The 21,330-nt window shown below is 27.0% G+C and overlaps 1 protein-coding gene across 2 annotated transcripts in view; it reads right to left on the minus strand.

Moving 5' to 3' along the window:
• Positions 1-916: 916 nt before the first annotated feature.
• LOC145180621 (intersectin-1-like) overlaps positions 917-21,330 on the minus strand; it is a 45,143-nt gene continuing 24,729 nt past the window's right edge. For both annotated transcript variants that reach the window (XM_090080774.1, XM_090080773.1), the window contains 20 exons: positions 21,153-21,296; positions 20,741-20,912; positions 20,415-20,609; positions 19,062-19,123; positions 18,521-18,586; positions 17,214-17,320; positions 15,788-15,860; positions 14,295-14,402; positions 14,111-14,212; positions 13,538-13,621; positions 12,191-12,274; positions 11,433-11,504; positions 6,822-6,965; positions 6,636-6,684; positions 6,448-6,520; positions 6,203-6,285; positions 4,829-4,915; positions 4,230-4,324; positions 1,605-1,683; positions 917-1,480 (listed from right to left, as the gene is read on the minus strand). In XM_090080774.1, the coding sequence (XP_089936900.1) occupies positions 1,338-1,480; positions 1,605-1,683; positions 4,230-4,324; positions 4,829-4,915; positions 6,203-6,285; positions 6,448-6,520; positions 6,636-6,684; positions 6,822-6,965; positions 11,433-11,504; positions 12,191-12,274; positions 13,538-13,621; positions 14,111-14,212; positions 14,295-14,402; positions 15,788-15,860; positions 17,214-17,320; positions 18,521-18,586; positions 19,062-19,123; positions 20,415-20,609; positions 20,741-20,912; positions 21,153-21,296 (2,022 nt within the window). In that variant the 3' untranslated portion in view covers positions 917-1,337. The remainder of the gene's footprint in view (positions 1,481-1,604; positions 1,684-4,229; positions 4,325-4,828; positions 4,916-6,202; positions 6,286-6,447; positions 6,521-6,635; positions 6,685-6,821; positions 6,966-11,432; positions 11,505-12,190; positions 12,275-13,537; positions 13,622-14,110; positions 14,213-14,294; positions 14,403-15,787; positions 15,861-17,213; positions 17,321-18,520; positions 18,587-19,061; positions 19,124-20,414; positions 20,610-20,740; positions 20,913-21,152; positions 21,297-21,330) is intronic.

Raw genomic sequence — 21,330 nt, forward strand, 5'->3', positions numbered from 1 at the left:
ACTGGAATAGACCAGTTTTTAGCACATACTGGAATAGACCAGTTTTTAGCACATACTGGAATAGACCAGTTTTTTAGCACATACTGGAATAGACCTGTTTTTAGCACATACTGGAATAATTAATTTACTGGAATAGCATACCAGTAAATTAACTTCTACTGAATATCCTCTAGTCGCATGTGACGTCACAATTCGTTTTAAACTGTTTTTAATGATTTTGCTGGAGATAAAAAAAATCTCTTGATGTGACTTTCCACTGTCATTGAGTTACTGAATTACAAAGACTTCAGCCGAGGTACAGTGAGCCTTTTTGCCCATTATTTCAGAAGTTGGAACAGTTCTATGAAATTTTTGTTTATATATTAATATCACTGCATTATTTACTTTAAATTAGTATTTCTTGTTACACACTGATAAAGAACTTAATTTTAATAGAATTCTTATTGGATTGTATTTATGTTTATTTTGGCAACTTCAAAACACGTTTTTACTTTTATTGTAAATAATCAACCGAACATACATAGGAAAACTTGTCAAACTTACCGCGTTTGAAAATGTACAGATTAAGATTATTTAAAACTAGATTGCAACATAGGTTTGAAAAGCAACAACAATTAAAATTTTTAAAAAGCAGGAACGATACTATGGTTTATTTATTAAAATTTCCACCACTGTAGGTAATAGTCAAACCTTCTCCGAGGAAATGAGTTTTTAAAACCAAGAAAGAAAACTACAAAATTCTGTAAGAGCCGTAAGGTCCTGTAAAAAAATTTATTTATTACGAAAAATATATATAATGTCCCAATTCATAAACATTTGAAAAAAAGCTCACGTGCCAGAAATAACGACGACGACATCAAAACAACAAAGTAAAAAAAAAAAAAAAAAAAAACGGACTTACAAGAAAACATACGTGTTTTAAGATTAAAAGCTCTTTAGCAATTTCAAGTACATTTTTTGATAAATTAAAATTGTTTATTTTATAACTAATTTAAGTGATCAATTTTATAATAAAATATAGACAATAAATTAACATCACGATAACTATGAAAATAAAAAAGTCATATTACTAATTTAGCGTAACTCATCCGTGATGGACATTGGGGATAGTTAAGATATTAAGAATGATCTAGTTTCCTTAATGGCTCTCTAAACTTTGAAATCTTCTCAACAATTCGATCTTAGGTAACATATCGCATTGACCGATTAAGTTAAATAATTTGTATATCTATAATTTGTACTATTTCATAATGGTCTGGTGTTTCTTATAGATTCTAATCTTTAGCATAATACTCTGCTGTTTTTTTATATATTCCAATCTACAGCATTTCTTATATTTATAGCATTTTTAAATTTTTTAATTCCAGTGTTACAACAATCTCTCCTGTATCAACTTCATGGAGCAATAACCTCTTAGTGATTGGACCATTACCGTGGTTTAATATCGAAGCTACAGTAACTTCAGTGCGACCAAGAAAATCTAAAAATGAAATATAAGAATATGTGCATTTCATAGTATATAACACCTAGCTTTTCTATTAATCTTTATAACTAATAAAAATGATGCTGACATGATAGTAAAAATTATGATTATTAAGACTTACCATTTGGTGAAAAGAAGTCTCGATCAAAGACAGATATACACAGAACGTCCTTTTCTAAATCTTTTACGCTAAATACCATCTAAGATTAAGAGTGAAAAAATGTAAATGGAATCAATATCTGAGAGTAAAACTCATTTATCTCTAACATTTTCTCATGCTCTGTATGCATAGCACATCTACATCGTTTGAATGCATAACAGAGTTTTTAGATGAGCTCTCATGCACTTAATTATCTTTAATATCTCAGTGTTTATGTTTCAACAACTTTTAGAAAATAATTAGGGGAGATTCGTCTAAGGCCTCTTATACCTAGGGCCAACCCACTTTTTTGATCAAAGTAAGTTCTAATTCAATTTACTTTGTCAGGTGATTGGAAGAAGTAGGTGATCTGGTAGAGTAATCCTGAAAATAATGAATTAAAATGAAAATATTCTAACCGATGTGCTATTTGGCCAGTATTTTTTAAGAAACGGCCCTAGTTCAATACATTATAATTACATCTAAGATGAATTATGTATTGTTAAAACCACAGCTTAAAAAAAGTTGCTTTTGAGGATGGAATAGCCAATATAAAAAAAGTCTTGGGATGAAAAAGCTAAAGCTGGTGAGCTATGGTATTCTGTTTTTATGAAAAGAAATAAACAGAGGTGTGTGGACCCTTAAAGATATACAATATAGTCTGTAGTAATTGGATGATCTCAAATCCAGGAAAACCAATCACCCTATATGAGGTTGCTGGGAGTATTGGTTTCCAATACTCTCAGCAACCTCATATATGGTGATACTTTTACTTCTTTAAACATTTTAACAAGGTTTTGTGTGACTAATGTATGACAATTAAATCAAAACATATTCACTGATGATGAATATTTGAGTTTAAGTGTAACCAACAGATCAGATCCATTTTTTAAGTAATAATTTCCTAAATTATATTTCTGACAAAAAAAATAAAAATAATTGGTGAATTTCCTAAATAATTGTGCTCCTGTAAAAGAAAAAAATTCATCAACAAGAGACCTTTCTATATCAAAACCTAAACCATGTATCAAGTCTATCAAGTCTATCCTTTTGACAAGTCTACCAAGTCTATCTTTTTTATTTTCATAATAAATCAAGTCTATCTTTTTCAAAAGCAAAACCTCGTAAATCTAAAAGAGGGGGACTGAAAACTTGAAAGATGTAAAATTCTGACACTCCAGGACAAAAAGATAATATATTGCTTCAAATAAACGCCCCCCCCCCTTTTTTTAAATAGGTTTATTCAATAAATGCCCCCTTCAATTAGATGTCCCTATTCTTGAGGAGCATTTACTCAAAACAACTGGTGAATAACAGATGGATGAATAGAGATTTGACATTGCACTGGTGTATCAAAACTTTGGGCTAATTTTCTTTTCATAAATGTTTGCTGACTAGGGATTTTTTTTGATCCCCATCTTACAAATGATGTTAAGAAAACGTTGACAAAATCAAAAGTTAAAAGCATGATCATAACATGAGGATGTACAGAATATATTGAAGTACCAGATGCTGATTGAAATAAGCCTTATAAGGAGAAGATTCTAGAGTTCCATGATGAATGTTTAGCAAATGGAAAGCACAAATATACTGATACTAATAATATGAAGACAGTACCAAACAGGCTAAGTGAGTGATTAAATCTTGGCAGATCAAACAAAATATTATCTAACAAAATATTGGCTGTCTATGAAATTGTGGTCAAGCATCAGCAGTTATGCTAATGATGCCCTCTGCAAAAATTAAAAATTAAATAAATGTCCTGGGCATTTATTTGGAGCAACCTGATACACTGTGAAATAAGATCGATGAAAAGAAAGAGAAAACTTGTTAAAAAAACTAAATTGAGAAAAATTAAAAAAACTTTTAATTACTGCAAATTTTTAGATTAAACATTCAGAGATCAAACAAATGTAATACAAGATATTTTTTCTTACGTAAAACTAATACCAATTTTTTTTGTCTAATCATTATGGAGTGAAGCCTAATTTTCAGAGAGCAGCCCTTAATACAATAACTAGGGGACCTTGGTACAATGAGTTAAAAATTCATTGCTCCTAAGATTACTAATTTAAAAACCCTTCAATTTGATAAAATTTAATGTTTTAACTATATTAATATCAATAGGGAGAAGTTAACATTATGTTTTTACATATAAAAAACATAAGAAGTTAATTGTTTTAATTATATTTAAATTTCACCACTTTAAACAAGCCCTTAACATTGATTTGTGAATTGAAAAAATCCAACCCTAAGTACACAAATCTCCCCTGCTGTATCATCAAAGCTTTTGTGAATTATTATTCTAGGAAAATATTGGAGAGCAATTCATAAATTAAACCAGAATGGCAATGATAAAATCTTTTTTTTTCCTATATACTTTTTAAGACCTTCATACAAAGCAATACATCGTTAATGCTTGTGCAACAAGAAAATGTAGAGAAAATAAACAGTATTGAGCATGCTTTGTTAAACTATAATACTTCGTTATTGCTTGTGCAATGAGAAAATATAGAGAAAATAAATAGCACTTGAGCTTTGTTAAACAATAAACACCTGAAAAAACAACTAACAAAAAAATTAATTTGACAAAAAAAGATTGCTTACTGTAGAGTTCCATTTAGGATTGAGGTCTTTTGGAATGACTTTAGTCTTGTGCTCTTGTGAGCCCATGCTAACTTCACAGTAAGGGTCACTGGTACCTAATAAAATAGTCTGTGGATACAGTTTTACTTCAAATTGCAATGTTGAAGTGAAGATTTTACAAAAAAAATTGTCATTGATATGCTTCAAACAATCTAAGGAAAGACTAAAGACACACAATTTACTATCCTTTTTTGTACTTCTTTGTGAGATTAAAAGAAACTGAAAAGTCCAAATAGCATATAATGTTAAGAAAGTCAAGTTAGAAGCAAATCAATTTTATAACTTAGACACCACAGATATGTCCATTTAAAGAAAATTACTTTACCACTTTCTTTTAAACAAATTGCTTTATTAGGTTTTAGATGTAAAAAAAAAAAAAAAAAAAAAAAAAAAAAAAAAAAAAAAAGAGCATACTCAAAAGGTTTTTACACAATCTGATCTAAGTTTGACAAAAACTAGTATTTAAAACTTCTTTGTCTTTTTTAAGATTTAGAAAATGATGAGAATACTTAATACTTTCTTTTAAAGCATAATTAATCTAATATACTTCTAAACCTAACCTGTGGGATCAGAAGCTTGAAGGTCAGCACCCTCCATTATAGTAACAATTAATCGACCGACTTCATTACTATCACATACTGATCTAGCTAAAAAAATAATTTTTTTTCACAAAGAATTACAAAAACACAAAAAATAATATACTTGTACCATATTGGTCTATGGTTTTTTTTTGTAAAGTAAATTATTTCCGATTCATATAATATATTTATGCAGTATGAATAATTATAAAATAATAAGGTGCCTCAGGGTAATAAAGCCAACTGGTCTAAATTAAATTAAAATCTAAATGCAAAATTTTTTTTTTTATCTATTAAACTATTTTGTGAGTCGCAGACAACAAAATGTCTTTATTCCCTCACCACATATGCATCAATTGAAGAGTCATTTCAGTGAGTTTTTCTTGCTTCTAATTTTTAAGGTATGTATTCTTGTATATTTAAAATATAATATAAAAACTGTATAGGGTGTGGGCATAGCTGCATTTTTGACCACTTTTGTTAATTTCGAATAAGATTACTAAAAGCTATCAACATGGGTACAATACACCCACATCCAGGTTGGCACCATTTAATGCAGAGAAAATAGCATCAGCAGTAGCTTTAACAGATTCTGTTGAAAATATTTCAATTGTTAAAGTATACCATATAAAATCTTCACAGTAATCTAAAATATACTTGGCAGAAAAATACTTTGTTCAAAAACAAGAGATCTTGAACTCAGACAAAAACCATGCATTCTTCTTACTTGATTTTGAAAGCTAATTATTGATAGTGGATAATTTACTCTCCATATATAGAGAAAGTATTCAGCTACTTTTGTTCTTTCTTAGGACTTTAAACAACAGAAAAACATGAGCAAACTAAGCCTCACATTGTGTCCATCCAATGCACAATGGGGCAGAATAGCTTCAAAACTGACAATTTGACAAAAATAAATATGGAAATATTTTTTCCAGGTAATGTATAATAGAGACTCTGGTCCATTTTATCCATCTGTTTAGGTCAAAAATGACTTTTAACTCTGTAGAACCCATTAATCAATGCAACTCTTTTATTTAAAAAAGAAGTCACAGAAGGGAGTTATTTTTACTGTCTTGTTTTTATAGTGTTAAAGCCACAAGTTGTTAGAATATGTGAAAAATTTAGAGTAGATTTGACGAAAAATCAGCTACTTTTTAAAAACTAGTAACAAATTGTTATAACTTATTTAATAAAAAAAACATTTAATTAGAAATGATTGTACTTTGGCATATTAATGAAAAAAGTTACATTTTTTAGGTATAGAAAACTAAGTTTGTTAAGTGGGCCTTAATAACCTCCAGTACCTTGTTTATGATACAACTAATAGGATTTTATTCTGTGATTAAAATGTACCTCGGCTGACTTTACTTCGCTTGTCTCGCTCAGTTTCAATAAAAATCTGAGATGCTTGTTGAATTTTATTTACCCAAGTGTTTCTGAAAAATAAAAATTAGAACTAGTTTACTTTTAAAATTTATTTTTAAAATTTCTTAAATTTTTCTGAATGAAAATAGAGTTAGGCAGTTTTATTTTAATTATAGATAAGCAGTTTACATATCTACTATTAAAAATAAAACATTTTTGCATTAAAAAATTACCTTTCTATCTTATTTGCAGCACGGAATGAATAAACACGATCAATGTGAGAGAGATGAAATAGTGTGTCATTTACTAAAATCACAATGAGTAAAGTTCCATTAACAATTAAGATAAAATAACAACAATTTATAATAAAAATAATTAACATAAACAAAAAGAACAAACTTCAACAAAACATCAAACGAACCTTCTGGATCACTAGGCAACTTTACAATGATTTCATTTAAAAAGATAGCCTAAGAGCATTAGATAAATCAAAAGATAGGATATAAATTCAGGACTATGAAAATGATATGATACACTGTGAAAAAATTTAAAAGAAACTAAAACTGATAAAACTAATTTATAACAAAAAAACAAACAAAAAAAGTACCTTTTTATAGATAGTAAACTGCATTCCACTATCTGGATGGAAGACAGTAAGCAATGGCTTAGATTGAAAGTGTGTAGTTTGGAGACGACATAACAACAAGAAGTCGTTAAAGAGAAACACTCTCAGCTCTTTGTTGCTTTTATGCTAAGCAAAAAAAAAAAAAAGATAAATTTTTATGATAATTTCTTTATGTAAAACTGTTTAACAATATCTAATTTTAGATTATTCTTGAATATTTTTTAAGGTTGATTCCAAGGTTGGTGTAACAATTTTCAAAACACATCTAATTTTTAAAACATGATGATATTTAATTTTTGCAAACTTTCCTTGATAAAACTTGTCAAATCAGAGTATATATCTATTTATAAAAATATAATTTATATATTTAATTAAATTGGGTATTTTTTTTTAATGAATTATTTTAGATTTTATATATCTTTATCTAGAAAGCATTGTAGTGACTCTGTTGATAATTTCTGGTATGTTTCTGTAGTGAATTCATATTTGTTACTTTAAAATATTAAAAAATTTACACCATTTGTAAAAGATGTATGTGAACTTTATTTTGAATGCAAATTGCTGACCAGGATCAAACTTTGGCATCTTATGCATGCTACATTTTTTGATCCACTAACTTTAGAAAATAATTGAGGATTTAACCATAATAATTAATAAAACCAAATACTAAAGTTGTAAAGATATTAAATTTATGAAATATTTGAATGTAAAACATTTTTTAACAAGTCCTATTTCTTTTAGGCCTCCAAGGGCAAAGGTTTGGGAGACTCTAGCCACAGCACTGTATGTGACCAATTGACTTTATATAAACTTTTAAATAAGCTTTTATCCAATATTAAAGAGGTTTTTTCAAAAAAGTAAGAATATGCTTATCTTAAATTTTCCTCTGCTATACATCCTAAGTGGAACACCTGTGCCCAACACAGGACGCTTTGCAAGCAACTTTAGTTACAAAAATGATATTGGATTAATCTAGGTGAAACTTGTAAGGACGGAAAACTGTTGATTTCATAACTTAATAAACAAACAGTGATGATCTTAAGATAGGATCATAAACTTGTAAGGACAGAAAACTGTTGATTTCATAACTTAACAAACAAACAGTGATGATCTTAAGGTAGGATCATAAAAAAGGGTTTAAGTAGGAAACATGATTTAGTTGATTTTTTTTTAGTTGACCTGCTAATTTTGCTGAAAACTTGTCAATTTGATGGTTAAATGAAGTTCAACCAACATATTGGAACAAAAAGCATCAGTATTTACTTGTATTACTTGGTGTCAAGATTTTTATAAACTTGTAATTATTTTTTGTTGCTTTGAGATATTTAAAGAAATTTAGTAAACTTTTTTTTTACAAATCAACATTTTGAAAAGGATATCAGAACTTTACAAACTTGCTCTGATAATCCTAACAATTTGCTCTGATTTTTGCTCTAATAATCCTAACAAGCACCTTAAAAATCAATACATAACTTAAAAGTTGTTACATATGCACTATAAATCCATAGGTCAAGAACACAGGATGAAAATATGTAGGAACTTCTTGGAAGCTTTGGATAATTTACAAACTAAATAATAAATCTTAATTTTCATGGTAAAATCATTAAATCTGAATAAATTTTGTCTTCCTTTCTTTTTGCTTTAATCAGATTTTTGTCAACTTTAAAAGCTTAATTAAGATAATATTTACAACTAATGTTAATATTTACAATTAACATTTTAAGATTTTTGTACAGGTCATACCACTAAAATTTATTGAAAACCACTTTATGTTTTAATGTGCCAATTCAATAAAATGGTGCAGATTGCTTTTCAACAAAAAAAAAAAAGTACTCAAACAAAAATTTGAGCTAAATATAAATAACTTTTTTTAAAAATAAAACATTGCTTGAATTTTTTTGTCATGCTTGTCATTTAGGGTTGTTGAAACTCAAACTAAAGAAAAACAATAAATCTGATAATAATTATTACTAAAGATTTAGACCACAAAAACATCATTTTTAACAAATATTTTAAGAGTTTTTTTTATTGAAAAACTCTAAAGTATGATAATTTTGATGTAAAAAAGAGAAAAATGTTTGTTACTTGAGAAACATTATTTAGAAAAAAAGAAGTAGTAAATTTCTCAATAGATATGGTGACAAAATTTCTCAATAGATATGGTGACAAAATTTCTCAATAGATATGGTGACAAAATTTTTTTACTTTTTAATGTGTATTTAGTTTCTCTTGTAATTGTAATAATGCATATGAATCGATATATAAACTTGAATCAATATGAAACAGTATATAATTTTGGATATGCTAAACTAAACAAAATCAATTCTGACCTTTGTGAAATCAGAAAATAAATCAAAGTTTGAACACTGGGCATGAAGTTGTAAGCAACCTTCTGATTTCAAAACAACATTTTTTTGTATTGCATTGTATTTAGGAACAGTTTAAGACAACTATGCCTAAAATACAATACAAATAGAATAACTCTTGTCAGCATCATCTAACGCTATGCACATTCAATTATCCAATATAAATGTTAGAGATAATTAAATGTTTTACTATTGTTATTATAGTTTTCAAAAAAATCTAAATTTTCTTGATTTAATACTTTGATTCCAGATCTGTTATTAGATCATTCAACTCTACTTGTACTAAACTAATAGGCTATAATGATATTTATTTAGCTGTACATTAACCACAATACATTACATATTTGCATTTCTTTTTGAAACCTTGTAAAAATAAAAAGGTTGTTAAAAGACTTAAAGTACAAACTGAAATCCCATCAAAAAAGCAGCTACAAATGTTAACACAACTTTGAAACTGAGTATTTGACATGGTCAAACTTTCTAAACTTTTTATAAACTTTTTAAGTTTTTAAAACTTGTAAATTTTTTTGAGAATCCTGTACTTAGTTCAGCCCTTCAGATTTACCACTTAAATTTAGCATCTAATTGTAAAAAAAGAGGTTTATGAGAGAAAGAGAAGCTAATCCACAGGTTAGATTAGGATGCCCTATATTAAAGGTTAAACTATGTTCTTAAAAGTTAAAGTATGTTCTTAAAAGTTAAATTATGTTATTAAAAATTAAATTATGTTATTAAAAGTTTAATTATGTTATTAAAAATTAAATTATGTTATTAAAAGTTTAATTATGTTATTGAAAATTAAATTATGTTATTAAAAAATAAATTATGTTATTAATGCTTAAACTATGTTACAGTTTAACCTTTAATAACATTTTTTTTCTAAGATAAATGATAAAATAAGCAGCAAAAAACTCAAAGCTTGTACTGGTTGAAGCAGATACTAAATGCACAAAAATATTTCATGTCCAATCTATATGAAGGTACATTTAGTAAAAATAAGAATAAGATTTAAAATGTAAACTTTTACACCTTATAGACAGTTAGAAAACAACATGAAGCCAAAGACATGAATATCAGCTTTATTGCAGATTAGTTTAGAAAAGCTGGAATTCTAACCAGCAAGGTTGATAAGAAAATTCTCATCAGACTACAACATTCAGTGAGTACATAATACCATTTAAAGAAGATATATGTAAATTATATATTTTAAAAATGTCATTCAAGTTCTGGCAACCAATGTTTACAAATACACCATCAATTATACAACCAATCAACACTAAAAATAAGTATTAAGTGCAAAATACTCACTAATTCACCGTTAATTTATTGGTGACTATTATCAATAATTCACTTCTGACAAATCATTAATCACTGATGACCAAATGTTTACAAATACATCATTGTAATTTTATTCGAAATAATTTAATTTTAAATATTTTTATTAAAAAAATTTCATTTAGTAATTTTTGGCAAATTTCTTTACAAATTTTTAAAGAAAGTTTGGTCGTTGCAGTAACCAAAATTTCCTAACAAATACCTTGCAGTCAACTCTCTCATAAGAGGTATACCATTATTAGTGCAACCACCATAAACTAATATAACATGAACATGGCCATTATTTTCATTTCAGCTACATTTAATTTGGCCAGTGTAGTAAGCACAGCACCTATTATTACTATATAAATAGAATGGTAAAAAAAAAAAAAACAGGTTTAAGAACTATTTTTGGTTTAGGTTACATTAATGGAGTTGATACAGTTCATTTACAAATATAGTAATAATAAGTGTAAAACCACCACTAAACCACTAGCTAAGTCACAAAAAAAGCATTTTTGAGTAACACAAGTAATTCCAGTCTGTTACAAAAAGTACTTAGTTTTTTTTATCCTATTTTATCTGCAAATTGAGAAAAACTGGAGACCATGTATACCAGTGTATAAGTCAAAACTTTGAAACTATTAGAATAGTTTAAAAAAATGATTTTAACTTATACATTGTAAACTTAACTTGACATATAAGTCAAGGTCATTTTTTTAGCTGATTCTAAACAGCTTAAAATCTGATTTTATATGCTGGCATATAAAGTCACTACAAAACACTATTTATTTTCATTTAGATAAAAATAAGACCCAATTACTTTTAAGATCAAGAATTTTAACTATCAATTACTGTTTCAATTTACATCAGAGTAGCAAATATATAGAATACAACAAAAAAAGCAAATTACTTTGTATAGGATGCCATGGAAAAGATATTTCCGCTGACCTAAGCAGTTTGTTTGAGAGTTGAATACCAAATTCTACATGAAAAAAACATAAATAATAACAACAACAATAAACAAATAACAATCATCATTTTGTAAGAAGTTTATCAAATGTACTTTTATGTTTAGGCATGTAATATTGAGCTACCATAATACTGACCTACCCTAATACTGAGCTAAAAAATATTACTAACCTATCAAAAAATACTGACCTTCCAAACAATTATGAGAGTTGTTACTTTGTAACAACTTTTCTTATTTTAAAATAAGAAAAGTTGTTATAACAGTAACAACTCTCTTTAAGTAAATTTAAAAATTATAACTTGAATTTAAGTTTTATATACTAGGCTTCAGTAGTATAAATACAATACATAATCTGGTTAAAAAAGCCTGGGCAAAAACAACTGTAGAAAGTTGCTATCATATCTGTGTTATGGCTTCTTGATACTTATACTCCTGGTTTCAAACTAAAACTAAATATGTGTTTTTGTTGATAACAACCCAGTTTCCACTTGCCAGATATGGATTTTCTTTCTTTTAATAATATTAGCATAATATAAAATACTTCTAAATTAGCTTCTTAAAAACTTATTCCTTTCTGAGCATATCAATATTTACATATGCATATATATCAATATTTGGCAAATTTAATTTAAAAACTTTATTTTGAAGCATACATTTACAACTGCTTTGTTGAATATTTTTTAAGATTCAGTGTCTACCTCTTCAAGCCCTTCAAGATTAACTCTCTCTTGCAACCACTCTAGACGGTTTGAGTTTTCCTGTGAACGCACAGCTTCATTTACCTATATAAATGAAAAATTTTTATCACAAAGTACTCTTATATACATCAATCTCAAACTGAATATACGAATTCTGTAGTCAAAAATAAAAAATAAAGGGAACAAATTTCAAAAGTTAAATTTAGTATAAAAACACTTTAGTTTTAAATAAATTAACAACTGTTTTTTTTGTTAATTACAAAACTCATCAATTGAAAATCAAACAAAAGATCAATCTACCAGGAGATTTCTATGAGGATAGATTTCTATGAGGATAGATTTCTATGAGGATAGATTTCTATGAGGATAGATTTCTATGAGGATAGATTTCTATGAGGATAGATTTCTATGAGGATAGATTTCTATGAGGATAGATTTCTATGAGGATAGATTTCTATAAGGATAGATTTCTATGAGGATAGATTTCTATGAGGATAGATTTATAGCAGATTGTTTGTAAAATTAGGCACTTGAGATAACATCTCCTGTTCTAAACTTTGTGCCACATGTTTAGAAACTCTTAGGATGTTTATTTTTACTTTTTGCATTGTGATCCTTGCTTTTTATTATGTACTTCTTGCATTTTTACTAGTCTAACAAATTTGAAACTTACAAATTTTCAAGATTTTACTACATTTTTGTTTACTTTAAATATTTACTGTTTTTACACAGGACAAAGATTGATACCAGTATTTATTTTATGAAACTCATCGCAGAAATCTTTTCCATTAACTATGAAATCAGTGAACTGGGAAATCTAGTTGCATTGCAAAGTTAGTTTCTTTTTATAGCTAAAGATAAAGCAGCAGAAGCTAGATGTAAGATTCAATTGAGAATGGCAAATATTTCAAAACTATTGAATCATTTTCACAGTTGTAAATTTTGGTTTCACCAAAAACTAGATTTCTTGTTGCCACAGCTTCACATCTTAATTTAACAAATATGAAACCATCAATCATTACTATATTCTTTTCTAAAAATATTTTATTTTTTCTAAGTATTGCATTAAAGAAGATACTTATTTCAACAATTTATATTTCTGAAGATAAAGAATGTGATCAATTTGAAGTTTATAAAAGCATTTATTGATTTTTTACATATATTAATGATTTTTTACATATATAAGCATTTTTTTTTTTTTACATATAGCATATATACAGGGATATGAAATTAAAGTTTAACTCCCAATAAAAACTCAAATTAAACATAGAAAAACAAAACACATAAAGTAATAACAGTAAAATAACATAATAACAGAAACAGAGACAAAAAAAGAAATTTCTTTACCTGAGAGCACAATTCCTCTGCTTTTTCATGTGAAACTAGAAGGTTTGCACGATCGTAATGATCTTCTGGAGTATACTTTAGAATCTATAAAGAAAAATAATTTGAGAAAATAAACAAATGATGTAAGAAACTGTTTGACTATATTCTTTCTAAATTAGAATCAGATAACAGTATATCTAATAAAATGTTTGTAATTTTTTTGACCAAGCTTTTGAAAGTAACATACGCAGAACTAGCTTCAGATAATGTTTTTTCAAAGAGTCTTATATAAATCAAAAATCTTTTACTTTTGGTTTCCCTCAACTTTAGAGCATTAAAATAAATGCACAGTTCATTACTCAATATAAAAGATGATAAATTTTTACATATCAATACTCAACTAACTTCAAGTTTAATTGAGAAACTGATGAGTTATCAATTACTTTTTAATAAAATCAAACAAAATCATAATATTGTTCTGTTCATGAGTTATAAAGCATAAATGATATCAAAACATTTTTTAACATCACTTGACTTAGTGGTGTTGCTGTATAACAATAAAAGTTAAACAATAGCATTCTACAACTAACTTACCCCTAAAATAATTAATGGATATTTAGTGATGCGTTGCAAAGGCTTTAACAAATAACTACTCAAAGATAAATTTTGTTTTAGACGACTGTCACCAGCACATTTCTAAACAAGATGAGTAAAAAAGTTGTCATAAATTTAAAAACTACTTTAAATTTTTTAAAAGTGCAGTATAAAAACAGTCTACCTTTTCAAATTGCTTGAATTCGGGATCTCTTTCAACTTTATCTTGAAGAAGGCGGCATGCTTTTGACATGCAACTACAGAAACGTATATATGGACTGAAATGAGGCAACTAGTATGAAAAAAAGGTTGTTAACAGCAACTATTAAGTTATTTAAAGCAAAAGAGGTTTTCACCTTTACAAAAATAATAAAGTATTTAAATTTTTTCAAAAACAACAGGTGATGAAAAAAATTGAGACTGCATTTAAAATGGCATAACTCCTTCATTTTAAAAGATTTTTTTCAAATTAAAAAAGCATTAAGTAGAGAATTTCTCCAACTTTCAAAATATATATTTATTTATCTTCTATAACTCCATTTCTACGAATATCATTAATTCGACCTTTTACCGATGGTAAAAGAGATGGTGTATAGCAATAAAGTAAATCTTATTCAAACAATAGCTTATTCTATAGCCAAGTTGAGCAATAGTTTCTGCTTGCCAGTTGTCTTGTATACTTCTTTTTGTATATTCAGACCAAAAGTCTTTAAAAATAGTCCTGTGTTCAGGTACATTGAGAGGGTTATCTTCCTTTTCAACAAAATTGACGTTATTTTGCCTGAAATACTTCACAACAGTACTGTACTTTAAAGTGAAATAAGATTCATCATCAATTATCCAATCAGGATTTTTACATTTTTCAAATAAGCAACTGCTTTGAAATTTAGCATTTTTTAAACTATTCTTAATGGAATCTTTGTTCTTTTTTTTTATCTTTTATTTTTTTGCATTTAACATCTGTGTGTTTCTTTAATGTTTTGCAAATAAAAGACTAATTACCCAAAACTTTCCTCTTAAGACACTATCTTTGTGGTCAAATATGATCTTTAGCTTAGTAATACACTTTTTTATCATTTTTTTAGCAACCTGATCACTACCTTTCTTTTTATTTCCATTTTCTGCAAGTTCAATTATAAGGTATATGGTTGTTTTTAGCATTTTTTCTGCTTTAAAACGACAATAAGTGTAATATTTACTATGTTGTCCATTGTCCATGTAAAAACCATACATACATTCACGAAGAAGCTCTTGTTTAGATTTGTTAACTTTCATTTTCAATTGTTGAATTTTAATTGCTTTTTTTATTTATTTTTTAACCTAAAACTAGAATAAACTTGCAACAAAATACACACAACATCTATACAACTAATAGGGTTAGTACATGCAAATTTAAATTGAATGCAGTCTCATTTTCTTGTCACCACTTGTTATCTTTTTTTAAATAAAGAGGCACTTCTTAGAGATTAAATTTTTTCTTATGACTAATTATAAGATCTGAAGAGCTTTTAATGGAAACCAAAAAGAAGAGAGATGACCTTTTTGTGATTTATAATGGTTATACTAATTGCAACATTTTAAAATATTTATTGAAAGCACCAGTGAAGAAAAAAAAAAAGATTGATAAAAATGATAGAGAAAAGATGATAAAGAAAAATTTATTTTAACAAAATTTACTTGTTCTATAAGAATATCACCAATAGCTTCAATTTTGTCTGTTGATGACATTTTTTTACGAACAAGCATTGCTCTAAATTAAAAAAAATAATTAAATTAATCATCATTATTATACAAGACAGATTTATCACCATGGTCTTCGTCAATCAGTAATTCTTTAAATACATCAGCCATCAGGTTAAATGTTAAATAAGAATAAAATCCTCCAAACAACCATTGCACTCTTTTAGCTCTACATGTAGTTAACATGAACTTAATAAACTAAATTTGTAAATGTATTGTTATAATTGTATTTTCACTAAATTTACTTACTGTATAACGAAAAAAATAATTTTTTAACAACAATTGTTTGCAATAATCAGTTTTCTCCTTGAAAGAATGCTTACAAAGGCATTTCAACCACCAGCCTCAATAATTGATTTTATAAACAGGGAATCCTTGATTAACAATCTTATTTGAAGGCCCTCAAATATTCTAGCTTTTAGCTGAAATTTTGAATAATCCTTTGATAAATTGAGATCTCTTAACTACAATAGTTCTGTTACAACTTTAAATGAAGATTGTTTAAACATTTCATCTATGTCAGAACCTATTTCACCTAAACAATCATCTTTTAGGCTATTTGTTATGGCTGCAGTTTAGTGAATATTCTTTTCAGGGTAAGCAATCAAGCTTATGACTAATTTAAGACTTGAAATGGTTACTTTAAATTTAACCTACATGTATTTGTCTAGCCAAAAAAAAGTTTCTTTTCAAACCGAACTGTAGGCATTTTGTAAATGTCTTACTTCTCTGCAGATAGACAACAAACAATATGGGTTGCCCATGATTTCTCTCTTAGCTTCAGCATAAATAAGAAAAATAAGACCAAATCCCTAATCTTTGGTCTTTGTTTTTAACAGTAAAAATACCACAAATATAGTTTTATAGGGTTGTTAGGTAAAACGAAATTTCAAAAAGTATCTTCAACATTCTAGAGGTTATTTTTTGAGGAAAATTCATTAAAAAGGATCCTTAAAAAAGACATTTGTTTGATACTGTGTGAACCAAAACAACAATTATTAGTTTTTGTCATTTAAGAAAACATACAAAAAAAAAGGAAAAACAAAATCCTTTTATTCTTTGAAATACTGTTAGAAATGTTCATTTTTTCAAAAAGGAAATTTTACATTAGCAAAAACTAGATAAGAAAGATAAAACAAACATTAACTTCCTCAGTGCAATAAATTTACTTCTCAACTAAAATTTTGTTGTGCTGTATTATATTAATGTTTGCTTTCACAGTGTTGTAATATATTTGAATCTATAGAGAATACTGTATGAACAAGATACCTGAAACTCCTTTCCTAATAATTTCTTTACTTACCCTGAAAAAGCAGATTCAGTATAAAGAAAAAAAAGAACCACTTTCTCTACTACTCCTTACTTAAGAAACTTCATGTTACACATTATGAGTTCTTTCCAATTAATAAAAACAGTGTGAAGTTCATGCTCATTCAGCATCTTTGATTCTGCCATTGGGTTGTAAAAAACCTAACAAATGATAACAAAAAACATTAAAAAAATTTTAGTATAATTTATATTTACATCAAAGTGACAGGTGCTGAAAACTCAAAAAAAAAAAAAAAAAGCCCATCGTAAAATATTTTACATTAGTATAAAGAAAAATATACACTTAACCGCAAAATTAACGCACCACTTATACATTTTGATTTATTTTAATTGTCGTCAATATTCCAATGATAATAATAAAATTGACTTTGAGGATGGTGAAAAAAAAAAAACTAAAACCAAAAATATGGTTTGTTTAACAAAATAAAGTAAAATGATTATTATTGTTATGCACACTAAAACAGCTTAAACTGAAACATTTGGACTTATCAATAACTAATGTTACCACCTCTTGAGGTTATTACAGCCTGATAGTGCTGTGGCATACTTTCAATTAGAAATCTAATTGTTTCATATTCGTGTGTAGGATATCTTCCCAAACACGGATAAGACTTTGTTGCAGCTTGTCTAGGCTGTTAGGTGGTGGATGTTGGCTTCTAACACAACATCCCATTATTTCTCAAAGATGCTCTATTGAGTTCATATCTGGACTGCAAGCTGGCCACTCCAAAACTTCAATATTAACATTATTTAATATTCAGTAAAATTATGTGCTGTATGTGGTCTAGAATTATCCTGCATAAGAAGGAATCCATCTCCATTTACGGTGCAAAAGGTACCACAAAAGTTTCTAAAATGTCTACTATGTATCGTTGAGAAATCATACATCCACCATCAACAATAAAAAGATTTGTGCAAGCTGTTAAAGATATTTTAAAAAAATTGCAACACATTCATCATGACTTAAATTTCACCTAGAATGCTGCATTGCAAACAGATGTGTTGCTCAAATGACAGTTATCTTTTCTACTGTTAAAACAATTTAAACCCAATGCATACTTTTCTTTTAGAAGTGAGATTTAATTACAGCAAAACATGCTGCTTATGAAAAGCTGCTATAATTTGGAAATTGAATAAGGGATAGGGAATACAACATACAAAAGGCATAACAATAAGCATCATCTTTGTAATTAACAAATCCAGGTAATACATAATATTTTTCAAAATAAATCGGAACTTATAAGTGGTGTGTTAATTTTTCTGTTAAGTGTATAAAAATTAAAATATACCATCCTTAAAAATGTTTTTTGTGTCTGAATTTAGAAACTGATAAAAGTTTACCTCTAATGTTAAAGAGAGATCATTCATGTAGTCCTGTTCAGTGTTGATTAGTTCATAAATATGATTCTATAAAAACATTTATACTACAGTCCAACTCAAGCTAACTCATTAAAATAAACTAGAAACCATATCATTATTTAAAATTGCTGATTTTAGATTGCCAGTCATTGAATTGTTCTATAAGATTTCATTAATTACAACAGTTTAATTACTTTTTAAGAATTTACATGACTTTATACATAATTTCCATAGTTATATTAATTTATGAAATATTATTTTTTCTGAAGTATTTCAGATATTCAAGAAACAAAAAGGTCAAAAATAATTTTCCCTTTTAAACTTAGATAACACTTCTATATAATGGAAGCATCCTTACATGTAAATATAACTCATACTTTTTAATATGAATAATATTTTTATCAATGATAATGCAAAAAGAAAAAAACAATAATATAATAAACAACACAGTGTATATGAGAAGCAACAGTAGATAAACTTGATTTAGCGTAAAATTGAATTTAAACTATAAGAACACTTTTACCTGTCTTTGCCGCTCAGCACTTGACATAGATTTCAGTAAAGTGGAATCAAATGATCCAGACCCTACATAAAAATAGGTCTCTCAACTAATTAAAAAAAAATAATACAAAAATTGCAATAGTTAAACTTAAATGGTCTTTGTAATTGCTATACAGCATTACTTTATTTTTGTAACTGTTGTACAGCATCAAATTAATTCCACTTATTGTTCACCTCACAACTACTTTTATTTGAACAAAAAAATATAAAATTTATAACATTGATTGTTAATATCTTCATATATAATTTCGGTGTGTAGTTTTTTACTCTTAGTTAAATTATTATGCTGATATTTCTTTATTTAAATAATTTTGTTAAAACTAAAAGAAATGTGTGTGTGTATTAATTTACTTATATTTATATATATGTTTATCATACTTTAAACTTAGACTTTTAACTTTAATTTTATAGGAAAAAGGGTTTTCTATAGGAATTTGCAGAAATGGAAGAAATTCAATTTGCTTTAAGATATTTTTTTTTTGTTTGTTTGACAAATACAACTTTAAAGTTTACAATATTTCATGTTATGATAATATAAATACGTAAGTTACATAATCTATAATTATTATATAGACTTTACCCTCCCAGCAAAAATAATTTCTTCCATTGCTGCATTTAAAATCAAAAGTTAAGTCAAACTGAAGAGGAATGGTATTATACTCAACTGAAATTTGAAATTTGAACAAATTTTTGCTGAGATGACAAAAAATTGCTGAGAGGAGAAAACTTATATAATAATGAATACATGGTTACTGGAAATAAAATCAACACATAGAATAAATAGTTGAAAAACAAAACCAAACAAAAGTAGCACAGAGAAAATTTTAAAAGACAGATTGATACAAATATGTTTAACAAATATGAAAATACTGAACTGTGAAAAACCTAACAAGAACTTTAAAAATTTATTTAAATGTTAAAGTATTCTTTATTTCAAAGAAAAGTATTCTTTCTTTCAAAAGGAAATTTATTACCAATTATTCAAAATAACAAAGAAAAAAAAAGTACTTTACTTTATCTAAATAAATATATAAATGATTTACAGTTAAAAGTAAAAACAAATACAAAAATAAAAAGATTTATCAGACTTTCATTAAATAGCCCATCAAAGTAACAACTAATTTATATTTAAAAAATTTTATCTGTGCATAAATAGTACGATTTGCAACATTAAAAAATAGATAAATTTATGTAACAAAAAACTATTCTTTCCTTGTTGATTTTAAAACTCAAACAAAAGTTCAGTTCAACATGGATGGAACCAAAACTATTAATCCATAAATATCTTATACAAGCAAGGCTTTGTGTTACTTACACTGGCTGGTTGAAAGATCAGTTTGCAACTCTTGCACATAGTTGTAAGGAAAGACACCTATCTGGCCATCTAACTCTCCTTTCCACCATTCACCATCTTTGCTTAACACATTAATCATGCTACCTTTGCAAAACGTAAGTTCATCCTCATTTTGTGCCGTATATGAAAAGACTGCTAATACTTGTTTATATTGATCTATGTCAAAAAAAACAAGACTTAAAAGAAGTTTAGTCTATTTTATATTTACAAAATAGAGTTCTTGACATAAAAAAAAAATAAGTTTAATTAAAAATTAACTCAAAAATTTTAAACAACAAAATAAGTACCCTTTTTTTTCACTGGAACTGAGTACATGTCTTCCTCTGTAGAATCATTTACTTGACTAACTTTAGTTGGTGTCTGTGACAAGTTTTTTGGTTGAGATTTTACATCACCTTTAGATTTTAATTTTACATTATCAGATGGAAACCAGCCAATAGGTTTAGTTTTTCCTCTAATCTATTGTTACAAATATAAGTTCTTATTTTGTTAATTTCACAAAATGTAACTTTTACAACTAAACAACTAAATTCTATAGAATTAGAGCAAATTAAATAAATAGATAACTATATTTTGAAACCTGTCAACCTGATAACAAGACAAATTAAAAACACAAAACAATATCAAAAATCTAATTGCAAAATCACATAACTTTTTAAAAATAAATTTTGTTTAAATACAATTTAAACCGCTATTTACCTGAACTTCACCTTTCCACCAACCACCAGGATTCATAAAGTGAATGTGAACAAGTTGACCTACATTCAAGGACACTTCATAATTATTAGCAGCAGTATACTTTGTAATCACTGAAGCTAACTCCCGCTTGTCAGAGTCTGTTGCCTTAAACCAAAAAAATAAAAACCTAGTTTTTCCG

Source organism: Hydra viridissima, unplaced genomic scaffold (genome assembly GCF_058129835.1).
Source record: "Hydra viridissima isolate aposymbiotic clone 2 unplaced genomic scaffold, HvirCarnegie_v1 scaffold_3, whole genome shotgun sequence".
Classification (NCBI taxonomy): Eukaryota; Metazoa; Cnidaria; class Hydrozoa; order Anthoathecata; family Hydridae; genus Hydra; species Hydra viridissima.